This window comes from Haemorhous mexicanus, chromosome 20 (assembly GCF_027477595.1).
Source record: "Haemorhous mexicanus isolate bHaeMex1 chromosome 20, bHaeMex1.pri, whole genome shotgun sequence".
In the NCBI taxonomy this organism is placed as follows: Eukaryota; Metazoa; Chordata; class Aves; order Passeriformes; family Fringillidae; genus Haemorhous; species Haemorhous mexicanus.
This window is the reverse complement of record NC_082360.1, coordinates 6,121,816-6,148,297: the sequence shown is the minus strand read 5'-3', so window position 1 is coordinate 6,148,297 and position 26,482 is coordinate 6,121,816. Positions and strand designations below refer to the sequence as shown.

At 38.8% G+C, this 26,482-nt stretch overlaps 1 protein-coding gene across 3 annotated transcripts in view; it reads left to right on the top strand.

Moving 5' to 3' along the window:
• Positions 1–26,482, top strand: part of SPAG9 (sperm associated antigen 9) — a 59,687-nt gene that overhangs the window by 4,261 nt on the left and 28,944 nt on the right. For 2 of the 3 annotated variants that reach the window (XM_059864003.1, XM_059864002.1), the window contains exons 2-4: positions 2,270–2,390; positions 13,259–13,329; positions 22,033–22,127. In XM_059864003.1, the coding sequence (XP_059719986.1) occupies positions 2,270–2,390; positions 13,259–13,329; positions 22,033–22,127 (287 nt within the window). Of the gene's footprint in view, positions 1–2,269; positions 2,391–9,504; positions 9,524–13,258; positions 13,330–22,032; positions 22,128–26,482 lie in introns of those variants that run through there. The other variant, XM_059864004.1, reaches the window with a different exon arrangement.

Here is a 26,482-nt window from a genome sequence, read left to right as displayed (position 1 = left end):
AGGAGAAAAGTAGTATTTGAGTGTATTGTCAATGTAAATTTAAAAAAAAGTATTTTAATACGGGTGCTCAGCCTGTCCTTGGCTGCTGTTTTGGTTTATCTCGGTAGTTCTTCTGTCATACTTGTGTAGGCTTAGTCAGGGTGTGATGATCAATCTGCTGGGGCTGTCTCTGTGATTATACTATCACCAGAAGGAGAAATGAAACTGAATAAAAGTATTCAAAGTCCAAAGTTCTCAATCTCGAGATATGATCAGGTATAGTTTACAGCAGGGGAAGGAAAAATACTCAGCTGTAATTACAGGAATGCTTTAGAGTATAGTAATGTAGATTTGAACTTTAACAAAATGAAGGTAAACTAGTGGAAGGTAACAAAACTGTTCTAGGAAAAACCAGTTTTACCACTTGCAGTTGAAGAACTTGAGAGGATGTACAAAATTAAATCTCTAGTTTCATGAGTAACAATGACATTAATGGCTCTGAATGGCTGTTTGTTGTTCATGAGTATAAATTGTCCCTGGCCTTTAGCAAGCTATGACATATTTTTTGGGAAATCATCAGAGAAACAACTAAACAGAGATGTTACAGTTTTATAATTCTTAATTCATGTTTTCCCGTGATTAGTGCAACAAACTTCCCGTATTTAGTGTAACTTTAGCCCCTGTGCCAAATTTGTGTCAAACTTTGAAGCCCTTTTTAAAAAGGGAGTCTGCCAAGAATAGGCCAGACATGACTTGAATATTAAAGGGGCAAAAGTCTTGAATCAGTTACTACAAAGAAGAAATGAAACAAACTTAAACATTGAGGTTTTCCAATTACATTGACTAACTAATATTCCCAAACTTCATGTGGAGGGGGTAGAAAGATTCCTGCACATCTGTGTTTGAAGAGGGATTTTGGATGGCAGCACCCAAAGTGGAGCTACCTGGGCTGTGTCAGCTGTTCCTCAATTGTTGTAGTTTAGTTTCAAGCACAGTCATATGAATACCATGCCCAGTCCTGTGATAGCTGTGCAGAGCTTGTCTGAAAGGAACTCTTGTTTTACTTCATAGGTTTTGATGCATTTCTACATCAGAAGTACTTTTTAGTCAGAACTGCTTCTGATGATGCTGTTCAACTGAAGCCCTTTTCATAAGGATATTAATTTCTGCTTTTTTAAAAAAAGTGTGTACAATGGCTACAGTGTAGTAATAGTTCATTAACAGTTGATGTATGACCATTAGAAATATTTTTCCCACTAAATTTTCCAAACAATACATAGGAAAAAATATTCAAATCAGATTACTGTTTTCAAGTTGCTGCCTTCACTGTCCCTTCTTCCATGTGGTCCTCAGCTGCCTTTGCCCCTGTAACTGTCATGGATGTTTAGGATTTTTTCCTGCAGAGGTTTGTGGTCTGCTTCTCCTCCCTGTTCTATGAGCCTTCTGCATAACTTGTGTTGGTGGCCTTGTCTTCTCCTTGCAATGCAGAGCATAGAGTACTGCATGACCTAAAACATCCTTGGCTTTTAGAAGTATTCTTTGTGCCAGCAACACACGCTGAATTTCTTGACTTTTTGGGTAAGATAAATAGCAAAAAAAGTGCTTTCAAAGCTGCTAGAATGGTGTGTTGGCAATTTTTATGTTAGGGAATGTAAACACTGATGAATTCATCAGTGAATTCCAGAATATGGGGAGTCCAAGTGTAGTAAATCAAGGAAACAGAAGGTGATGGTGATCAGCACAGAGTTTTCTGTGCAGTTGACAGACTGTAGATGGTTATTAAGGATTTGATAAAGACTATGAGAATTTATAGCAGAATTGGGTCGGAATGGAAAGTATATAAAAGCATTTTGGTTGGCACTGCTGCTAGTATATCCCTGTTGCAGTGTCTGTACCTTTGTGGCTTATGGGTGAAAATGGCTTCACTGGTGATCAGTCAGACTAAGGATACCAAGACTCCCTGTGTTCACATGCACTGTTGGCAGTTGTTGTACATTAAGTTAGACAATAATGAAATAATTCATATTTATGTTAATCCCAAGCAGATTCTCTGGAGTAGCTAGCATCTAGTTGCAAGTTATTACACAGTATAACCTAGACTGGGTGCTTGACTGATGGACCTGGACTGAAATAGTTCTTTGTGTTAAAATGTGGCCTGTGCATCTATTCAGTTGTTTTGGAAACCACCTTGCACCTTCCTGGCTGTGAAGGGCTGCTGTGTTTCTTCCTGCCTGCTGCAAAACCTGTAATTAGTTGTTTGGTCTAACTTAACGATTTTGTTGTTGTTTAGAAATTCATTGAGTTTGAAGATTCTCAAGAACAAGAGAAAAAGGACTTACAGACCAGAGTGGAAGCATTAGAGTCACAAACTCGACAACTTGAACTAAAAGCAAAAAACTATGCTGATCAAAGTAAGTAAAACATGGTGCTCTCCTTTTAAGTGGTATTAGTGCATTTTAATTTTTGTTCTGTAGAGTAATAATACATATGCTAAGTATCTGTGCCCTCTGATTCCTGTACTTAGGTAGTTGGATTTAACTCTTGTGCAAGTCTGTTTTCTTTAGAATTAAGGCAAACAAGTCAGATACGAGCTTGTGACTTGTAATGTATTCTTCTGGTATCCTGCTTGTATTGCTTACCTTTTAGACAGTGCTTTCTTCACATTTAGCAACCTTTTCAGGAGATGCTTTGATTACTTCCTTGTTAGTAATAACAAAATATTTTCTTCCTATTAAACAGTTGTCTGTGCTAAAATAAGGGTAATCTTCTGGTTTAGAAGCACAGCTGGGAGGAGAAGAGCATTGATGGTGATTCTCATTAACTTTAGTATAATTTTTGCTAAATTATTTATTTCTAGGAGACATTTAGTTTTTATTAAAAAAAGTTTAGGGAGAACACTTCCCTTTTTAGAGATGTTCTGTGTAATTGAAAAAAAAGATTTCTGGAAACTTTGGAAAAAGATGATAGTGATCAGTTGTCTTGAAATGCTTGAAGTTACATATATTGTAGTTTGGACATTCTGCTGGGCTGCTTCTTATCCAGCCACACAGTCATTGAATGAAACTTCATCATGAGTTTTTCTACTTTTATACTTGAAGCTTCTAAGTCATCTTCTGTTGATGTGAGACTGGTGTGTTCATCAGTTAATACCTAGCTTTTATTGCTGGACCCTGCAGGAATGTAAAGTGAGACTGATGAGGCTGAGAGATGACCAGTTTCTAAAAGCAGTGTCAGTCATCAAAGCCTCTTTTCACTACTCTTTCTTCCTTTATTTCTGCTCAGCTGCATTTCCTGCCCCTAACATAGTAAGTTATGGCTCTTTTCCAGCTGAAGCTCTAAAACTTTTCCTGTAAAGTTTAATTTTCAGTGGCATGATTGAGTCTATAGCAGGGCAGGAGTATTAGTCTGAGAGTGTTAAAATGAATGTAGGTGGCACCTAGGGCAGAATTTTACTGACATTTGGACAGTTCAGAATATTGTTGGCAAATCTTAGAGGCATCACCTGCTTCATTATCCACTGTTCAAATATTCCCAGATTCTGCACAGGCAGGGATGAAGGAGCACTTCAAGCAATCTTTCCCAGGAAAGACCAGGGTGATTATTTCCTAGGATTGTCTCTTTGTAGATGAAGTCAGGCTAAAATGGATAATTTTAGAGACTTGTACCAGAAACCCTGTGATTCTTGTGGAACAGTGTTATTTATGTATTTAAGAGCCTCACGGGAGGGGAAAAGAAAACATTGTAGCAGGAGTTAAGTGGTCTGTTTTGATGACAAAGACACTGTTTCTAGAAGGCCTGTGCTCTAAACACACAGCCCAAACAGCTTGTTCATGGGAGACCCCATTCTCTGGCAACAAGATTATGGATCAAGATTGCATCCTATCCTGTAGGCCATGGCTTTGTTCTGTTAATACAATCCAAAGGACAAAGTGGTTGCACGAAAAAGAAAAATCAGTTGGATTTCTGGCAATGTATGTGGCAGCATACCTGGAGTTTCTCTAATAGAAGTTACATTTACCATGTGTTGATAACAACATTTTATGTTGCTCTGTGAGTCTCTTGGTGTGAAATCCTATTTTTGCTTTGAAGACTTCAAGTATATGTGTGATTTTAAAGTTTTATTTATATATTATGTGTATATGTGTGTGTATATATATATATATATATATATAAAATAATAATGAAAGTATTTGCTCAAGAAACTCAGTTGTTCCAGTAGAAGCACTGAGGGTTGCTAGAACTACTTTTTTTGTAAGAATGTTACTAAAAACAGTTACCATAACTACTTAAAGCTCTAGTGATGAAATAATGATTTTAGACAGTTCCAAAATCTATTTATTGGAGAAAAAAAAAATCTTTGTATTGGAGAAAAACTTTCTGTCATGGTGAAACTGTATATTTGGAGAAACAATAGGGCTGGGTTAAACACTGAGTTTGCTTATGCTTGGCCTTGATAAGCTGTCTGGGACAGCATGAAAGGCTGCTGGGAAGATTTGGCATGCTGCTGATGCAAAGCAAGATCAAAGGGGACATAAGCACATTTGTTGAACACCTAATGAATATTATGCAAGTTAACTGTTTTTTTTAGTGATCTAAATTTCTATGGTATGAAAACCATACAAGTATATATTCGTGAAGCAGCTTAACCTTACTTCATTACCTTGTTTTGTTTTACAGACCAGGCAACTGGCATGTTGTACAATCCCAGTCACCAATGTGACACTTTAATTCAGCTCCAAGTGTTTTAGCTATATTTCTTTTTCGCTTCTGCTTCCTATGGTACTGCCTGTACATCTAAGTTAGGCTCTGGTATTGCTGACTGTGTTACCACATCAACATTCAAAACAGTGGCAGTGTTATCACTGGTAATGGGAGTTGCAAATGTCTGGCACAGAGCAAGTAACCAAATAAAACCTGAGTCTGGAGTGCAGATTGAGATCACAACATCAGTTGGTGATATAAGTAATAGATTAGAATGGAAAACAGGTAATACATGGTTCTATGTCATACTTTACCTACAAGACTTTTTGCTTCATGTAAACTGCCTGTGCTCTGTGTGTTTTTCCTCAAATAAGCAAAACCTGTGAGAAAAAGTTTTGTCCATTAAAAAGTTTTGACTCATTCTCTTTAACACTGGCAGTGCTGAGCATTTAGTGAAGACTTGCCATCTGGGGCAGCTCTTAAGTTACATGGTAGAGTTCTGCTTGATTGTATGTGCTTAAATCTGTGTGCCAGTCAAGAAGTTATGGTTGTTATGTCCTGAATTTTAAGTACTTGTTTGTGCAGTCTAAGTGATTGTCATACTAAATGAAAAAAAAAAAAAAGTAATATTTCTTTGTACTTAAATTTACCCTGTGGGATTGTATCCTTAGCCGTGTGTTCAATCAGTTAGGTGGAAATAAAGCTGCTGTTTAAAATTCCTGAAGTGAAATCAGGAGGTTATTTTGTGTCAACCAGTTGCTCCCTTCCTGCAGTTCACCGACTTCTTTTCCCATCATCGGAAATTGAAACAGTTGCTGCTACACGAGTGAACTACCTTGAAGTGCTCTCTTCTTTTTTAGGAGGAGGTGGAAAGAGGGGGAGATGACAGCAAAACACTGCTGGAAGGACTGTGAGCCTAGCAGATGGTGAAATCCTGAGCGGTGGGAGCAGATGCACTGTATCTGCTGCATGATGGGTAGCACTCGGTCCTGATACTTGATGGGCTGTGGTGGTTGCCTAAGTCAAGTTTGCTGCAAAAAAATGGCACAATATGTGGCACTCTGAGATAAATTCATTAAACTTTAGAACTGCTTCAAGGAGAGCAGGGGCGTAAGGATTTGCAGCTTCTATTTGAGCGCAGGAATGGGCTCAAATCAAGAGCACTGATGAAGCTCTTGGCTTGTGATCCGGCTTTTCATCTCGTTTTACACTGCTGCTCTTGGCTCTAACTTTCCCTAGGTTGCTCCTGTCCCTTGTGTGGCCTGGCTCTCAGGAGTATCTGGACAGAGAGGGGGGAAAGGCAATGCCTGTGCTCTTGGAGTCTGTGCCATGGGGAAGCTCAAGCCAGTTAAACAGCACAAAGTTCCTGGGGATTTGTTTAGGAATGATGTTGGTACAGGCAGAGATTTTAGAAGTTCTTGCTGTGGGTCTATAGTAAACTTTGAGTGTTGACAAACACTCAAAGTAAACTTGAGTGTTGGCAATTGTCTATTTTTGGGTTTATCACTTACCTAGAATTCATGTATTTTTTTTCCTTCTCAGCGGCAGAGGGCACCTGTGAACATGATAATACCACATGTTTAGTAAATAACATTCTTCTGTTTTGTACTGGTGTATCTGAGGCCAATGCCAGTCTTTGATATAATTTTAAGTATTTCTTACAAGAATTTGAAAATATCTGACTTCTACATTACTTCAAGTCTTTGCTGTTGTGAGACCCCCTTGTTCTACTTGTAATTTGTTTGCAGCATTAAAATATTTGAAATGTCAAGCCATTGACATTTGGGTTGTTAAAAACTTGTAATAGCAATACACAGTTCATTTGTCCAGCAGTGCTCTGTGAAGGCACATGATACTGCTGGGATAGTGCTCAGTCTCCAGTTACAGGAAGGGATAAGATCTTCTCAGAGCTCATGGGATGTTCCACTGAGTTCTGGGGGGAGGGGCGGCAGGCTACAGACGTTTATTTTAATTTCCTTCCTTGCCTCTTTCTGGGAATGTTAGTTTTCTTTATGTATTACAGGCTATAAGTTAATTAAATTTTTGGGAGTAAAAAATGACTAGTATATTTTGACATACTACAGGAATGGAACAGCTTTGGCATAAGTTTTCTGGAGGAATCATTCTTGGAGTAACTTATTTATTAGAGAATCTGAAAAACACAATGTCTGCATGACTGAAGTGCTTTCTAATGGAGGTGGTAGGCTGTGGTATTTGAAAGATTTGGCTCCTTTTCTGACTCTGCCTAGTGCTAAAGTACAACCAAGATAACAAACTGCATTTGACATGAAAACAGATATATCTACATACCTGACTTTATCAAACCTGAGCTTTGTGTGCAAGATAGATTACATTTGGGGAAAACTGCATTTGTGAAAGAAACCTAATGAAACAAACAAACAAACCCAAATAAGTATAACCCCAAGAAACAGCTCTTGGGTTTTGGAGATGTAAATGTTGTGACACAACTCTTGTGATGATGGTATTTTCCATGTCAGGTGATACTGTGCAGATATTGCTTGCTGAAGGTTTTATTTGGTATATGAGACAAATGCTTTGGAAGCTGACCTAAAAACATTTGTTTTTCTCAGAAGCTAAACAGAACTATTGCTTTCATTGGCTTCAAGTGAAGATGCAAGACCAGGTTTTTTTGTGAATGTTCTGCAGATGGTATTTGATGTCTGATTTTCCTCTGAGCTCTCAGGACACCAGTATTGCTGTCATGTATACCCAGGCAGACCACCACTCTTAGATAATCTGAAGGCATCCAATATCTGAGATATCTCTGCACATGAGATATCATGCAGCTCATGTGCCTCTGTAATTAACAGGGAGACTCTGATGTGAACTTTCAGCTGTGAAGTTAAACAGAAACGGAAACTTCCCAGAAAGTTGTTTTGAGATTTGATTTGCGTATCTGCACAAGGGTGATGTGGATAACTAAACTTGTGTGAAACAGCTCTGTCAGTAAATGCTGCTTCTAGGGATGGCTCAACTGGTGTTTATCTCAAGGAATACAAGAAAACTTTTCAATAGGTCCTGGAAAGAAGTTGAAAAGTTCAGGTTTGTTCAGTGGGGGTCTGGATTGTTCCTGCTTCATTTTTACAGGCTGACAGCAGTAGAACTAATCTGATTTCCAGCAAAGAAGGATCAGAATGGCTTGGGTTCTTGTATTTCTTGATTAGCAGGTGTGGAACTGAACTCTTTGCTAGTGTGTTCTCAGTGTGGATGTTCCTCATCTCTGATGATATCAGTCGTTATCTCAGGTTTGTTTACCAGGCAGATTCCCCCTGCCCTTTGCTACACTGTGCCTCAGATATCAGTCACTACACCTGAAAAGTCCTTCTGTAAGAAGTGTGAGTATCAGGATGTGCCAGAAAGGGAGGCTTTCCTCCTGACTGTGCATTTCATGGTGCCTTCCCTGGCTTCCCGATTCTGTTCTCAAAGACCTGCTGTCTGTGTGGTTTTGGGAGCCAGCAGCCCACTAGATGGAGCAGGGGGTAAAGCTGGCTTCAGAGCAGGCACCGACCCAAGCTACAGGACTCAAGGCTAAGATAAAATGGAGTAGGAAATTAGAACAGTGATTGGCCTGCTTTAAGCTTAGCTGTTAATATACCTGAGCAAAAGTGGTGAAAAGAGCTTGAAATTCACTCGTGTATGATTAACTGCTCATGAGTGTTTTTAAGTTAAGGGAGTATTGTAGTTTATGTGCTGGAGTTTGGTTGTTATACTGATTCTGTTGCTCAAAATACTGCAGTAACGTATGAAAATTACTTTAAATGTCTTTTAGAATCTTACATTCCTGAGTTTTCACTGGCTTTTAAAGCAAATCCAGTCTGCTAAAGCTTCTATGTCCACACTGATGTGGATTTTAACAGACGGGGAGTTGCTTCAATAGCCAAGTGCATCTCACTGTTTGCAAAGCAGTCAATCAAAAGTTTTCTCAGTAAAACACCTCTTTTGCAGTAACTGGGCAAGAAGTTGGATTTTGGGCTTGATTTTGTGTAGAGGTTTCTGGTATATATTCTTGATTGTTTGAGTTTCAGCCTATGTGAGGAATGTCCTGGCATGTGGTTGTCTTTATATTAAATGTTGTAGCAGAATGTTTAAAGAGTTTTGGTTTTTTTAAGTTTTGTTTTGGGTTTTGGTAACAAATTGCAGGGATTTTGTGTGCCTGAGACATACTGCAAACTTAAACAGTCCAGAAGTGTCAGGGATAAGACCATTGCTGCTGCATGTGTTGATACTTGCTATCAACAGAGCATTCTTGACAGCTAAATTATCTTCATAGTTTCAACTGCCCTACTTATTAAACTGAGATCTAGAACTGTAGTTCACAGTGTAAGAGCTACTTGAACATGTTGGTCTTGTCAAGGGCTGAATTTTTCACTTGTCTTACAAATTAATTTTCTGTGCTGGTTTGATTTGCAGGCCTTACCACTTCCAGGTTAAACACTTGTTTGATAGCTTAGTCCCCTTTGCAGTCCTCGAATGATGTGTGTGCTCTTTGGTAACTACTTAGGAGGTCATAAGGTTCTTCTGGATCTATATCTTAACTTTGGTGTGGGACCTGCATTAAAGAGTAGAGCCAGATGAAAGCTGTCCAGGGAGAGTCTTCAGACAATCCTGGTGCCAGGAAGGGCTTGTTAATGAGCTGGATCTCTGTCCTGGCTTGTGTAGGAAGAACTTGTAATTCCTCTTGAAGGCATCACACTGGTTGGATTTGCCATTCTAGCAGGTCTGTTTCTCTTTCTCCCCCTCAGGCTTATCAGGAGTTTGAGGCAGAGGACAACATACAGATGAAGGGTGTTCCAAACTTGGTAAAAGCCATCAGACTTGGGAGGTAAGCTCTGACTTTCGAACAGGCAGGGTGGGCAGCTTGGCTGCCTAGTACCTCATAATGCTGTCAGGAGACAGAAACTCCAGTTTCTCTAGTTTACTATTACATTTAATATCCTATTTTTAGGCTTAATTGGTTTTCTGTGAGAGAACTTTGATCAGGATTGGTATCTCAGGTCATTAAAGGTGTTAGAACGTTGGCAGCGCTGGAGAAGTTTGCACTAGGCCTTGGAGATGGAGTTTGTGGAGATGTTCCAGGGGCATGCCTTCTCATCAGCCTAAAAGCACTAGAATATTTGCATTTTATGCTCATACTTATGATGCTTGAAGACCTTTGTATTTTTTCCACATAAGCTTCTAAGAATGAGTAGTGCAACTTTTTCTGTTGCATGTTATATTTTGCATGTGTATTATCTTAAACAATGTAATCTTGCAATGTAAGATCTTCCTTGATGTGACAAGGCTTTGCAATGGCTTTGTAAAGACACATTGCAACAGAGACAATGGATACTTTTGCTTTTAGGATATATATAATCAAACTAATTTTATCATCCACCCATAAGAATTTGACATCTTAGTGGAAAAAAGTCTGAGACTGAAATATCAGAGGAACTTTTTGTATTGTTACTTAAGTCTGATAGGAACTACCTCTGGTTGACACTTGGCAGGCTCAGCATGTGGCAGGCAGTGCCAGTACACAGCTCCATTCCTCTTGGGGTGTTATCAGGGCCAGGCTTCCACTCTTTTGTATGTTGGTGTATTAAAATGGAACTGGCAACAATTCAGTTTAAAAGGTGTTTCTGGATGCCAGTGAAAGGCATTTTGCCCTCCTATTTAGTTTCCTGTTACTGCTGATGGGAATGTTCCTTTAATAGTGACTTAAGTTTCTCAAAGTTTTTGGGGTGAGAATCTGGTGGTCTTCCTCAAAATTCTTCTGACTCTGTGGTCAAGTTGGTGGTGATTTCTGATCCTTGGGGAATATCTGATCTCTTGCACAATCTTTAATTGGAAAAATAAGGTGTATTCCGTTGTTTTTTTGGGCAAGATCTTATCTTGATGGGAGGCATATTTTGGGTAGAATAGATTTTTGGTGCTGTATCTCATCCTGTTGGCATTGGAAAAACCAGTTCTGAGGACTGTTGATGTGGTGTCTGTTGAGGGTTTGTAACTTAGCATACATCCTCTTCTAGCTGAAACTTCTACCTCTAGCAGTGTAATATATTGCACAGCTGGAAATGACTTCCAGAAGAAAGTGCTTAATATCAGTTATATCATCTTCTGGGCCCTTAATAGTTTTAACTTTTGTTCTTAATGAAAACAGTGGTCAGATCTCATGGAGATATCCCCCTTGACTGTGCAGCATCACTAGCCATGTACATTTGTCTTCAATGACTTGATTCAAGGAACTATTTATTATAACTGGGCCATTAAAGTTTAAAAACATTTTAAAGCTTTTCTTTCTTCACAGATGGAAAAAGTGGTGTGCTTCTTTATGGAACCTTAACCTCTGTGCAAGTGTGTGTTGTTGTATCCATAACAGTGGGAAATGCTTTCCTGAAGGCTGGCTTTGGGCAGCTGCAAAGAAGGGTGTTGGTAACACCTGATGTAGTGTTAATCTTCATTAAATGTACTGTTGAATACTTTCCCAGAATCCACTTGCAATTCATCCCTGGAGTTGGCTACACTGTCTAGACATGAACTCACTGAACAATGTTGGGTGCATCACCCTGGTTTTTGTGGGAGTTCCGGGCAAGGCTGAATTGAACCATGACTTCACCACCCAGCAGTGGGGGAGGCTCCTTGGACACTGTTTGTTGGAGAGGGAGCTGGTTTCAGCAAATAAAAGGTCCATCAGTCATACACTTTGCACTTTCTGATCTCCTGTTTTCCCAAAGAAGGTTTAGCACAGTGGAAGGGTTACAAGGGAGATCCTCTGGGATCTGTGGTACGCAGCCTGGGCACAGTGTGCTCACATGAGAGCTGCTGAGTATTTCTGATGGGCAGCTGTTTAACATCTCATAACTCATGACTAGGATGATAATCAGGCAAAGATAGTGCATAAAATATGATCTGTCACCTCTTAGCTTTGTTAATTATAAGTTCTGACTCTTGCTTCTGTAATGTCTTACCAAAGGCTTCCATAAAACTGCACTTCAAATGTTCAAGGAGACTTAAAACACCTTGTGCCTCAAAACAAATGGAACCCTTCTATTTAGTAGTGTTCTGCATTACATAAATATGTATTTTTTCTCTGCATACATTGTGCTGTAAAATACATTTTTCTCTATGTTGTGTTACAGATACTTGTGCCTCCCCTGCTGCTATTTGATCCAAAGAGCTTTTGTTCCATTCGATAACAGGGCAGAAATGGAAGCATTAGATCTGGCAATGGTATTAATATTATTTGATGTAATATTTTGGCCAGATATTTGTAGGTGGACTGCAAAAGGTTGTATCAAGGAGCGTAATGTTCTTATAAGAGCAAGATTAGATCAGTAGTGCAGAATGTTTATACAGATCTGAGTGAGTAGACAGTTATATATTTTGGTTTCAGCATTTGACTTGGGCAAAGAGTTTTTTTCATTGAAATATACTTATGATAAAATACTGTGCCAAAATGCACATATATAGATCAAAAAGAAATGATGTATGGAGAATTAATTTTCAGGATACCCAGCTGGCAACACGAAAGTATGCAAAGAACAGAGAAGGTCTTGGCATTTGTCTTCAGATAATGTATGTCTGGCTGTGGCTCTCTGGAAACATGGAACTATAAATTTGAACTTTCCCAGGGATATTTAAACATAGCAGGTAGAATAAGCTCAGTTACACAATTTGATACATGTGCTTATGTCACATGAATATTGTGTTCAAAAATACCTGAATAAAAAGATACAATTCACATCTAAGCAGCAAAAATGTTTTGTGTTTGAATGACACAATAAGTTGTGTGTAGAAGGTTCTGAATTCTGTTATTTTTCCTGCAAATTAATTGCGTTGGGGTATCACAGTTTGTTTCTGCTCAGTTTCATCTGAGCTGAAGCACAGCACAGATGAACTGAGCTGCTCAGTTGGTTTCATCTCCCTCTAACAAGAACTTACTGTTTAAAGTTCTCATAAATCTGCTAGATATATTTTTAATTTCTTGGAATACCTACAGAAGTATTCAAATGTTTTCTCTCTTTAAATTTATTGCCATAATGCTCAGTGACGTGTGAGTGAATGCCAGCAGAAACCTTAATTTCTGTACCACATAGGGCTTGAACCTGTTTTAACAGATACCTTGCCTATGTTTGTCCTGGTTAAACACCTCTGGAAATTGCGTGGGTGTTTTTTAGGGAACTTATGTGGGACCTTAGCTGGAGCACATGGCTTCATCTGTGATTGAGTGACATGGTTTCTGCCTCTTCTGCAGTTTCCATGTGAAACAATCTGGATTGGGGTGAGCAGTAAGCTGACCTTGAACAGAAAAATCCCCTCTCACTGGCCTAGCAATCAGCAGGGGAAAATAGGACTTGGGCTCTTTAGGGGAATGCAAATTGCAATATTGTGGTGCTGTTGATGTACTTAGAAAGCTCAGTGATAAGACCTTAAAAACATAAACACTGACATACTTTTTATCCTGCTTTGTGCTATTCACTTCTAGGAATACTTTGATCTGTTTGCTTAGTCCCAGGCAAGTCAGTCTCACTTACTAGAACTCTGGATTTAATTTTAATTATTTCATTTTTTCTTCCAGTTAGCAGACTTGAGGAGCGGGAGGCAGAACTCAAGAAGGAATACCATGCACTTCATTCAAGACATACAGAGGTAGGTTGTTACATCAAGATGATTTTTGGGTATCTGTAGAAATGTATATCTGTGGAAAACCTTGTCTTGTGAGCAGTTGGAAAAATTATTGAATATTTTGGTTTGTACACTGAGTTGTAACCAGGCTTTATTTGGTGATGTAGTTTTTCTCATTCACATCTGAGTGACTGTTTCTCAATGTTTGATTACACATCTGTCCTTTTAATAGCTTTGTCAGATATGGAGAAGTTTTAAAAAGGAATTTGTTCTTCCATATTTCAGAGGCAATTTTTCAAAACACACTAATAGGCTTCAAAGAAATAGAAATGAAATTACATTTTCATACTCTTTCTGTTAGTTTTCTGTGTTGGCTTTATTTGTACCACTGAAGGAAAAAAATCCTTTCAAAACCTGGCCTGCTGGGATTTGTGATTAAAAAAATTCCCTGCCATACTTTATTGATAGCTATTGAAAATAGGATTTGCTGATGAAGATGGAAAAAATTTGAATTTGTTATTTTAAATAAATAAGAACCACACGGTTTAAGTTGGGTGCAAAGCACAAAACCAGGACTTGCAGTGCTTCAGTTTTCATTAGCAGGTTTTCTTTCCCATTCAGGGATGTTTTACTGCCTAAGTCATATACATATTTTAGTGAGGAAGTCACTAGGTCCTTTGAATTATTCTGATTAATCTAGAGTCCCACTTGAGCACAGTTCTCCTTACTTTCCTTGCTTTGCCTTTGGAAGGTCAGAGAGTTGGTTTTAGATCATTGCTATCAAAGAGATCAATGCTGTACTTACTGCTCCCAGTTCAAAAGATCCATGTGGGGAAAGGGGAAGCAAATACAGATCTTAGATTTGGTTATCTTGAATGCTTTCAGCAACCTTAAGTGTTTTATACTGACAGCAGCTGAAAAGTGACTTGGAACCACGACTAGTCTGTAGTGCTTGTGTGACCAGGCTTCTGAAGCTCTTAAAAATAATATGTTTACTGAAATTATAGCATTTTAAAAATCACATTTGTTACTAGGTAGCTGCTTTAGAATGGCACATCTGTTGAAAACTGGAAATCTAAATAAAATGAGAAGTGACAAATCTTAATGCTACCCCTGAGGTTTGGCCTCCTTTTGATCTGGAAGTACTTCAGAGTATTGGGTGCTTGCAGAGTTCTGGTTATTGTAATTCAAAACTGTGGGTTCTGTCACAGTAGAGCAGGCAGGTTTTTATTGAATCCTGTTTCACAGAATTCAATATTAAATGTATTGGGCACCATTAATTAAATGAAAGGCTAATGTCATGTTCTGAATATCATGTCACGATATGTCTGAATGTCATGTTCTGCATAAGTTTTGCTCCAAAATGGACAACAGCTTCTGCTGGTTTGATTCCAATTTATTAAATGCTTTTACATCTTAAATTCACTTTCTTTGGTGTAGGAAGAGATGTTTCCTTGGGCTTTACTATTACTGGAGTAGCTATCCTTTCTTCATAAAGAAATAATTTGTAGTGCACCATGGTATATCAATACCTCTGTTCTCCTAAAATCAGATCTCCTGTTTTCTGTACTCCTCACTTTCAGTATGATTGCTTCCTTGATTCTTTGTTTTCCAGACCAGAGTGAATCTTGCAAAGATGCACCTTTTTAAAGGATGGAGCATGTCAATATTTTAATGTTGTATCCTGGTGCATGTCTGAGACTCAGGAGCAGAAATCCCTGGGAACTGAAAAGGACTGGCTGATAATAATGCCCAACTCCCCATTCCCTTTGTGATTTCCTGCTTTGCTTTCTCCCAACAAATTCTAAAACTTTATATCTGTGTAGTAACTTTCTTCTTTTAATGCAAACCTCCTTTCAGCATTTAGGTTTATCAGTTTTATTGGATCAAATATTTCTATCAAATACTTGGTTCTTAAACTTTATTCTTCCATGTTTTACTAGGAAGGGATACTTTCCTTCCGAGTCCACTTCACTGTTTTCTTTACAAGTGATCCATCTTTGGTAATTGTTGGCAATTGTTTTTCTTTTAGTTGACTTAATAATGGACAGAGCATTTAGAAAGATTTTTTTTTTTTAATTTAGCTCTAAGATGCTTATTTGACAGATGTCATGTTAAAGATGCAGTGTAACTGCATTTTGTGCAATCCTAATTTCCACCAATTTTTCGCTCTTCTGTCTTCATTATTTGTTTCCTTCTACGGATGAATATTTCAAAGTTGGATGTCTTTCTCTTCCAATTACTGACCTGATCCATGTCCTTCACAATACCCACCTTTCAGCCCTCCCTCTTTGTGGCTGCCTTTGCTGGAGTTCACTGCCTAGCAAAGGTGTTGGCTCAGCACCCCAGGGAATGTCACCCATTTTCAATCGTAATGGACCAAGACCTACTGAAGCTAGTCACCTTGGTGAGTTCTACCAGAGATGTGAAGCAGAGAGCTGAATCAATTCCTCTCCACAGTGTGTGTGTTGTGGTGAGAGCTGGGAGTTCTCCTTGGAGCTCAACCTGCCAGAGACAGGGTCTGCATTGCAGTTCCAGCACCAACCTGCCCAGCAATGAAGTGTCTGCAGCTGCAGAGATAGCAGGGCTGCCCTGGATGGGGAGAGCTCTGGGGACAGGCTTTACCCTCCATGACCCTTCTTGTTAAATCAGTGTCTGTCTTGCTGCTCTCTGGAGAGGTGGTAGGCTGGCTGGTGTGAGTGCAGGCTCCCATTAAGCCTCCTTCCCACTAAGACTGTACTTGGGCTAACTGGCTTGATTTTAAATGGATTAGGGTATAAGAACCTGAGCAGTTGAGATGTCAGATTGGAAGGTGGGGTGTAGCGTGTAGTGAAGAGGGTAAAATATTTGGTCAGAACAGAATGGCTGGAACGGCCTGAACATGTTCTGACTTCTGTGGTCTGGTTCCTTGTCTTTCCTGTGCTTGCAGTGGGTTTTGATCTTGTGCTGATCATGCTCTGCTCTAACACTCAGATGAGATGAGTGACAAAACAGTGTGCTGGAGTTCCTGAGGTGGAACTTCTGGAACCTAACTATGCAAAATCTTGTTTCCATCTTTCTCTGACTGTGAAGGACTAGATGAAGGAAGCAATTTTACAGCCAAGGGCAGTGTGCTGGAAAGCAGAATGGTTTATGGTGGTCTAACATTAAAGTCTTCAAGTCTTTGCTCTTTGAATTAGAAAGGAATTCTGTCAATTGCCTCTTGTATCTGGTCTCTTTAATAGAATCTGGCTTGTTTTCGTTCCTGGATAAAAGCAGGCCTGTCTGCTCTTTGTAGCTGTGAGGGGCTTTTTTGCCTTTGCTGCTGGGATGATGCACTGCTGCTGCTGCCTCTTTCAGAGCAAACCATTCAGAGTGGTTTTGCCTGGTGAGTAGGAGGTAAAGGATCTTACTTTCTTTTTTCTGCAGAGCTAAAAACCATAACTTTATAACTATGACACTGGCTTTTTAAAGACTTGGCTAAGGCTTTTTAAAGACTTGGCTAAGGCTTTTATGTTTATTAATCATTTGGGAAGCTGAGGCAAAGCAATACTTGAGATCTCCTGAAGAATTGACTAGAACCTGTGGCCTCTCTCGGCACAGGTTTCCAAAATAAACCTCTTTTTTCTCTATTTAAGGAAGTTATTCTTTTTCTCCTTTGGGAAACACTAGGCTGAGGTGGTTCAATATCTTTCCCTGACACACAGAATATGGGCTTAGTTTAATGAAGCATAATTGGGCCATGGAAGTTTCTCAGTGTTCTGCACTGATACAATGTGACAGAGCAGTAAGCCTGGCCCTGGCTTTGGGTATGGACTTTGTCAGGTTCATTAGGATAAACATATCTCTAGCAAGTCCCTGGGCAGAGGACAGGAAGACAAGGCTAGTGAAGTTGTCTATTTACAATTATAGTTAAGCATGGGCAGCTGTCACATTGTCTGTGAGATTAGACTTTGGATATCAGTTCAAGCAAGCAGTTCTTCTAAAGCCTTATGCTGAGCATTAACAGCTTGATCTGTAAAACCTGGATGTAACATCTTTACATACTAATGTATTTGCCAGCAACACCATCTTGTGCGTGGATAAAGATGCATCAAGCTTTCCAGTGGGAATGGTGCTTTTACTTAGGTATGAAACTCACCACAAACCCTGAAAGGAAAAAAGGTACTTACATGGAAGTATGTTTAGGACTTTGATACTGAATCAAGGAAATTCTGTAAATATCTGTTACCTCAATAAATCTAGATTATTTGGTACGGAGAAAGATCTATATGCACACAGTTGGGTGCACATTCCCAAAGGGAGGAGCTGCTTGTGCCCAGCCTGATTGGATCTGCAGGATAAGCAGTGGGGTCTATACCACTGAGACTGGTCTGACAGCCAAATAATTACTAAAACCTGTCTGGGGGAGCTAAAGCAGTGACACAAAAAGGAAGGAGGCGTGAAAGAGCAAGGAAGGTATAAAGGAGATGCTCTCAGCCTGATTAAGGCAAAGGTGCAGGTAACAGCATCCCCAGTGTGACATATCCGTATTTGTTTGTGACATGTGCCAGGCTTGTATACACTGGGAGTGGTTGTATTTGTAAGGGTAGAAATTGAAATGAGTGCCAGGATGTTCATTGTCTTTTACTGAGTACTGAAGTTTAAGATGTAGAAAAACCTTGTAACACTTCTGCAGTTGTAAGACTTGTCATGTGCCCTATAAGGAAACCAATCTGAGTACTTTTATGAGGTGGAAAGACATTGTATTCAAAGGGAATTGATTTCATGTTCACTCTGTAATTTGTTCAAAGGCATGCTGTAGTTGATTTGTATATGTGCCTCAAAATCATTAACACTTGAATTGTGAATTGCTGTTAACTAAGGTAATTCTTCCAAGTTCTGAGTCTACCTTTAATCTCCTAAGCTAATCATAATTGAGCAATGTGTTCAATTGCAACAATGCTGAATGATGTGCTCTGTGTTTGTGATGTATATTCCTAGGAACAACTGGTTGCATTCAAAATATTTGTGGACTTCATGGGCAGCAGAACAAATTGTCCATAGTGAAAGGTTATGGATGACTAAATATTCACTGCACCTTGTATTGAAGATGGGTAGACACAGTCAATTATTTATCAGTCATCCAGCATAACTTCAGTAAGAATTGTGCTGAGTGGAGAGCAATTCAATCCATTTAACTCTATTTTAAAATTGTCAGTAATATTAAAACATTTTTATTTCAACAGTGGAATAATCTCAAAACAGCAGAACTTCTAATCATATTTTGAGCCCTCAGAATTCTAGTGCATTAATTCATTACAGGTTTTTGGATCAGAATGGCACTTCATGGATATGCCAAGGCTTGAGGGTCATTTAGATTGGAAAGATTTTTGAATGTCATCTGGTTCAAATCCCAGTGGTTTTGGAGTGAGTCTTCAAAGTTTTGTTGCAGATGAGCAGTTAGAGTGGGCTTACTTCTCAAGAAGCTGCAGTATTTATTACTTTAACCTTCAAATTAAGTTTGTGGAAGTTGGGAATTCACACACCATTTCTTATTACTCTGCAGCACCAGCTGTGGAGCTCTCCCATCCCATGGGAAGGGAGGGTAAGGAACTCTTTTCCTTGAGGACACTATTCCAGTATTGTGAACTTTTATCCTTGGGACCCTGGTTGAGGCAGATAGTGGGCTTTACATGGTGGTACTACTGTTCTGATTTTTTGGACACCACAGGCACATACAGCCTGGATCTGTGGAGAAATTGCTGTATAGCCCATGCACATAGAACCTTATGATTCTGTGAATCTTCAGTTGCCATGCATCACTGTGCCGGGGTCTCTCTTTCTAGCTGGTCAGAGTGACCCCGACTAAAGTTCAAAAGTTTCTTTTCCCAGCCCGGTACTTGAAGAAGAAGTCAGGGCTCTTCATTTTTTCGGTCTCAAGATTGTTTATTGCATCTTATCTATAAAGTTCTTTCTCCCTGTCCAGCCGAGATCCGTTTGGCAGGACAGCCAGAGGCACTCCCCCCTCCTCCAGGGCAGTGTTATCTTTATATACTACAAACTACGTGTACAATATTTACAGTTATTTTCCAATACCTATCATCTATATTAGACAGTGAGTTTCTACTTTAGACCAATCTAAAAGTGCCAACATCACCAGACAAGATGGAGGTAGAGAAGAAGAAGAAAGGCTAGACACGCCCAAATCCCTCCATCTTGTCACCAGAAACCCCTATACCAAAAATCCTAAAACCTACATTTAGACTCTGTAATTATTTATTCTTACACTATTTACACTATTGTGGCTTTTATCTCTTTCTATAAAGGTGACAAGTTGTTCCGTGGTTCATAATCGAACCCACTGGTGTTCTGGGCTGTGTGCCAGGGTCTCCGAGCCCCCTGGCAAGGGTCCCAGGAAACTCCGGACTCCCAAAGGAATGTCCTGAGTTCCGACATCACTGCACATTCTGGTTTTCATTTTATTTTTTGGTTCCTATAGCTTATATGCATTGTGCTCAAGTATGTGATCTACAGATTTGCATATTTTATTATCAGTGTCATTTTCAGCTGCAGAGCAATAGAAACTGATCAGTCCTTTAAATTGACTTGCCCTCCAGCCTCTGTATAATAAATGTGATGAGACGTTCTGGTAAACAAAAGAACAGACTGAGAGGAGAGAGTAGGTTAAAACCATGTCCTTTGCAAAACATGAAAGTTGTGTGTGTTTTACTGACCCTATTATTTTTTCCTATGTGTTAGCAGTTCCCTGGAGAGGTACTAGACACTCATCTTCTGTTCACTGTCTGAAAACACAGCAGTTGCTCTATTTAAAATTTAACTTTGAGAAACCAATTGGTGTACTGAAAATGGGAGTTTTTGTAGGCAGGTCAGTAACATCTTTCTCCTGTGATGAGGGAATATGTGAACAGAATGTGGAATAGTCTAATGTGCATTTCAAAGTTATACACTCTTGGGGGCCATTCCCCCCCACCCCTGAATTCCTAAACTAGCTGCCTTATAATTAATTTGTGTTAAACTATGCAAAGGAACAAGCAGAACACCTAGTTCTGGCTGCTTGGTTAAAATGGAAAAAAAAACAAATGTGCATGGTTGAAGGTGGAGCTTTCAGTCCTTTTGTGCCTTTTGTTTGTCTCTGTGTGTGAGCAGGCATTAAAAACCAGAAAACAAATGGGATGGTCTGGTGAAACACTGCTTTTTGTTGGAGGATAAATGTTTAAGCTTTTGACAGCAGTCCAAGTATATTATGTAATGTTTCTCTGAAAATAGCATGATATTTTGTTCTGGTCTGAATTATATTTATTAGTTCAGGTGAATGCTGGGAAAACGAACATCTGTATGTAACCATCACTTAACATAAGTTACTGATTTGTAGAATATCCATCAGTCAGGATGTCTTAAGCCAGTTTGTTTGACCAGAAAAATCTGAAAGAAAGAATATTTATTCCTATGTAGCTAATGCTGGCAAATGGCATTTGAGGAGAAGCTGAAACTAGCAGAAGTTGGTGGCGTCTGAAGGTCAAACTTGGATACATCAAACCTGTCTTGAGAGTAACTCATAAATGTAGGTTTCCAGGTCCTGCTGAGTTCTGTACTCATGTGTGCAGCTGCCCCAAAAGAAAATATTATATAAACTGGTTGTACAAATGCCTGGAATATCACTATTCTGAAGTGTTTGTGTACCCTCTGTAGAATAGTAGAAGAAATTACAGCTTTAAAGAATAGTTTGCTTGTTTGTGTGTTTTCCTAGAGGAAGCTGTTAAGATGTGACCTGAATATGTCTCAGGAAAAAAAAGTACATTAAATTCCTCTGCAGTACACCTGTGATTTTTCTTCCTTTATTGTTCTTAGAGCCCTATTCATCTGTGAACATGAATGTTGGAAGTGCTAAAAATACCAAATTGTGCAAAGGCTTTCCCAGTTTTAAGTTCAGAGATGTGTGTCCAAATGAAGCTCTTGGAATGATGCAGTGATACCTTGTCCTTCTCCCCATGCATGTCCTGGATCAGTTACATGCTGAGAGCAGCATCCTTTGGCCGTGGGAGTTGGGGCTCATTAAACAAGTGACTGTAAGAATACCATTTGGCCTGTGCTTGTCACTTGTGAGAAAGAAAGAGCAGGCAGAACTTGTCTTGAGTGCTAAAAATCCACAGCCACTCTGTCCTTTTAATGAGATGTCAGCCTAGATAATTTAAAACCAAACTTCCCTTGTAGAAAATACAGAAAGCTTAAGTTTGTATTTTAGAAGAAAAAAGAAGCAGGGACTTCATATTTCTGCCTACAGAAATAATCTGATTATTAGCCTGTGGATTCAGTGTCTTTAATATTTGAGGAGCATATTGTCTGACCTTCACAGTACTTTGCAATTAGGCCTATCGTGCCTATTATGCATAATGTAAAAAATGCTAATATCTGCTGAACATAGAGGTCTCAGACTCCAAAATGGATTTGAACATGGTAATTCTTTTCCAAATTCATGTTTGAAATATTGCATGCACTTTCTTTACCCTTAGGATGTTTCCTGTGCATGAATGTACAAGGAAGTTCTCCAATATTTTTAATTTATTATGGACTTCTCTTCTGGTTTGTGGTTTTACACTCTAATTTTTCTTCTTTATTTCTTTAATATCTCTAAATGCTTGTACTATTTAGTATTACAGGGGGAGAATATATTGGTCAAGAACTATGCAGTTGTAGTACAAGTAAATGTTACTAAATATTTCTTACTATTTCTGTCCTTTTAAACAGATGATACACAATTATATGGAGCACTTGGAAAGAACCAAACTTCATCAGCTAACAGGGGGTGATCAGCTAGAATCCACAACACACAGTAGAATTAGGTAAGCTATTTATTGCTCTCACCCTGAAATGAGAAAAAAAATTCAGTTCATTTGTGTTTGCAAGAGTTTGTTCTTTAATCCTACAACAACAGTTTGGCTGAATCAGAAAGATTTGTTGTATGATTGGAATGTGGTAAGAGAACAGCGTAGAAATGCGTAGAAAGCGGCTTTTGCTGTTGTGCGGCTAAGCGTTGAGATACACTTTGTAGATTAATTACCCTTAAACAGTTGGAGCTTTTTGGAGTGTTTGTGTTGGGGAAAATGGCAGGGAAAATGTCAGCGACTGCCCCAGCATGGCTGCGGTCTAGCTGCGTCTTTGTGTGCATGCATGGTACCTGCTTGTCCTCAGTGCTTGCTGGGAATAGATTATGCAAATTTGGGAGCTTTGGAATCTATGAACCCTTCGTGGAAGGAGGGAAAAGCACTCTCGGGCTGGCTGTGCTTCTGCGCTACTGCATTGATGCTGTGAGGAGCAGCAAGGGGGAGGAGGGGGGTGATGTCATTGCTTTGGAGCTGCTGCAGAAGAGTGGAATGCTGCTGCTGCTGCTGATGGCATTGTTTTTGTGGTGGCGGCCGAATGACAGACTTTTCCTACAAAGATCCCCCCTTGGCCCCTGCGTAGCCTCCTTGGAGCCGGCATTCCACCATGCCAGCGCAGCGCCATGAATCCGGGCTGCATGCTGCTGTTTGTGTTTGGCTTCGTTGGCGGGGCGGTGGTCATTAACTCAGCCATCCTGGTGTCGCTTTCTGTTCTGCTGCTTGTGCACTTTTCCATTTCCACTGGGGTGCCAGCTCTGACGCAGAACCTCTCGAGGATCCTCAGGTACTCCAACCCACTGAACCCTGTCTTTGTGTGCTTTCACTGCTCCCCTGCTTTCTGTTCTCCTGCTTTTTCAAACAGGGACAAATTAGAGAAGAAAATTATGTATAAATGTCAGGTTTTGTTGTAAATGTGTCTATGTATAGAGACACAATCTATTTTTTATCATTGCCTTTTATTTAAGGTTGTTTTATGTATCTCTCTTCTGTGCAAAGCTTTAGCATCAGTTTATTATAACCTGCTGCAAAAGCTGCAGTGTTTAATGTCAGGGATAAAGCTCACGTTCAGTGTATTGTTAGGTACTTGGCTGATCTTGTATAGCATAAATGTATGCAGTCCAAAGCTTTCTACTATTAAACTGCACCTGTTTTAATAAAAGGCTTATGTAAGATCAGTTAATTGATGTTAAAACCACAGTAATTAATTGATCATGTTATTTTCAAGAAATCTGATTATTGGTTGGTGGGGGGAAAAAAATCTTTCATTATTTAAGCATTAGCACTCTTAAGTGTATTCACTATTGTGCAGCCAAATGTTGCCCTCTCCTCTATTTCAGTACTTGTATGGCAAGTTGCCAGCTGTCTGTCCCCCTGGCTCAGGTTATGTTCTGTTTGTCCTATGTGCCTGGAGCAGTAGCAGACAGAAATGCTTTAGAATATTGTGGCCAGAATAGTCTTGGCATCTTTTAATACTATAATTACAGATGGAAAAGTTTTAAAATGCAGCTTTCTGGCCTGAAAACTTGACATGTTTTACCTGTGATTATAGATTTAATGGTAAATTTTATTTTAAATGGGAAAAATGCTGGAAATTAGTGTTCTTTGAACACTAATGTTGTGAAGTCACTAATGTGACTTTTTCGTCCTTAATACTTGGTGCATGTAGATTTTGTATGGTAGTATGCTTTTATCTTGGGACTGTGAGCACAGTAGTGTTGTTCCAAAGATTAAAAGCAATCAATAGATTGAAAAAAACCACAATTTATACCAATAGCAGACAAAAAATTGAATAAAAATTTAAATATGAAGAAATAAAAGAAATTTCAATTGAAACTCTATAGATTGACCTAGTTAATAAGGCTGGGTTTTGTTTAAAAGGGGGAGAAACCCAAATCCAGAATAAATATTTCCCAACTCTAAAACAAAACAAAACTAAAACAGAACTTTCATATTCAGTAACTTACAAGTTACTTTTAAGTTTTAAATAAGTCAGATGGTTTGAGCAATAGATTTTTTTTTTTCTAATGTGCTTTTGCTCCCCTGGAGTATTTAATGGATTTGAGGGGTTTGGGGAAGCTATGTTTTTTCCTGCCCTTCTAATTTGATTTAGGAATTACATTAATTAAAATTTACTTTCTTAGTCTTTATTAATTTTAAAAAAGAGATAAAAATACAGGATGAAGGAATGTAATTGTAGAAGAATTTTTTGTACTTTTAAGCACTAGTCAGATTTTAGAACTGAGCATCTAAAAGTTCCTAAAGGCTCCTGCAAATGCTTCAGTGCATCACTTATTAGTTTAGGCTTTTAAAATATGAGTTTCCATTCTGTTCACTCTGGCATTTTCAGATATTTTTTTTTTTTGTGCACTGTGGAGGCAGAAGAGGTTCTTTGCTTTCTGCTTAACAAGCAGTGAAATAAATCGGAATTGCTTCAGTCTAATTGGATAATTTCTTTTAATGCAGACACTCACGTAATAAGCTTCATTTCCAAAATAGCCTCTTTTGCAAACTTCATTTACTGTACAGCCTTGCAATGCACTTGACCTCTGTTCTAACACATCAAAATATGTTTATTATAAAGGTTTTTTCAAACTAATCTGGAAAAAAAAAGTGATGCCAGGTGTAAACTGTTTAAACTTTTTTTTTGAGGATTGCAAAGCAGATCAGCTTTGTGGCATGTCCTACAATATGAAAATGTGCTGAACCCTCTGTGTTAGGCCAGGCCTCTCACAATGCAGCTCTATCAACCACTGAAGGGCAGCTTTTCTTCCTCCTTTTTGTTCCTGCACTTCTTATCCACTGAAATGGTCTCAGCCCTTCTTTTGACATAATCTCAGCTTCTGTGGCCTGTCTTTTGTTCCTCACATGCCTGAGACTTGTGGGAAATTGAAAGCAAATCAGGACCTGTTACAATAGTGGGAAATCTTGGAATCCACTGTGGGGTTTCTCATTCCAGCAGTTGCAGATGCTGGAACATTGTCTGATGTTTGGAATTTTGTAACCCAGACTGATTTTGCTTTACTTACCTTGTTGCCTGCTTTGTGCTAAACTACTTCACAATTAATGACTTAATTTGGACTAATATTTCTGAAAGACCAAGATAGGTCCAATGTGAGAATTAGGTGCAAAGGTTTTTATGACAAGGAGCATCTTTGTACACCTGGACTGGAAAGGTTCATGCCAATTCATATTGTTTTTTGTTTGAACACTGTGATTTTGACAATGTAAAATTTACCAAAGGGAGTTTACTGATTAATTGGTAAATAAAATCCCTTCTTCACTAACTTTTCTTCAAAGTAAATTATCAAAATCAAAAATAAGTCCAAAAATGCTTAGCTTTTGCTTTTCAGCACACCTTGCCATATATTTGTATGTATTTTGTATGAAGATACTAATTCTGCCTAGGTTATGTTTTAATCTGTGAAGGGCCTTGTGAAAGAAAGCACATGTGGTTGTGTCTTGACTTTTTATAGTGCCAAAATGTGAAAACTATGCCATCACGTGTGCACACTTTTATCTTCTCCATCTACTACACTTGAAGCTGTGCTAGTTGATTATAGTAATTTTTTTCTGCATTACGTTGTTTTGCCTGAACAAACACTTTGCTTATCTCATTTCTAGGCCTGGCTGATATTTTTCCTTTTCAGGGCTGGCCACAGTATCCTATGAATGGCATTGTACACAATCGTTTTGTCTCTTGCTAGCAGGAAGAATGAATCCTTTTGTTCACTGAGCACACTACTGACTGGGGATTTTTTGTTTCTTTTCAGGGTTACTGTGTAACCCTTTGGAATTTCCAAATGGTATTTGCCATAGGGGAGTAGAAAGAGTGAAGAAGTGAAAATTTGGGATGAAATAATTTGCTTTGCTGGCACAAGCTTTTGTGCAGCTTTAGGATGAAGTAGAGTGTTGGAACTGATCTTGGGTAAAACTACACAAATTTTAGCTGAGCCAGTTGTAACATTGGTAATTCCCTGACCCAGTTCTTTTCTCTTACGCAAATCCATTTCTGTGATCTTCAGGAATAAAATGATTTGAGAAGAGTTGCTTGAGGCTTATTGTTTACAGTTTTGCAAATGTTTCAGTTGATGATTTAGCTGTTTGCTGTTGTAGAAACTATGTGGTTATATCTTGGAGAAAAAGGTGCAAAATGGTGTTTTTAATAGTGGCCACTGAAAACTATTTTCTTTCTGAAGTAAGGAAACACTTTTGTCTTATACTTCTATTGAACAGGTGTTTCATTTCCATAAAACTTTAGCTGTAGTGTAAATCAATAACTGCTACTTAAAGTCATGGAATGACTTGGCAGTTGTGAA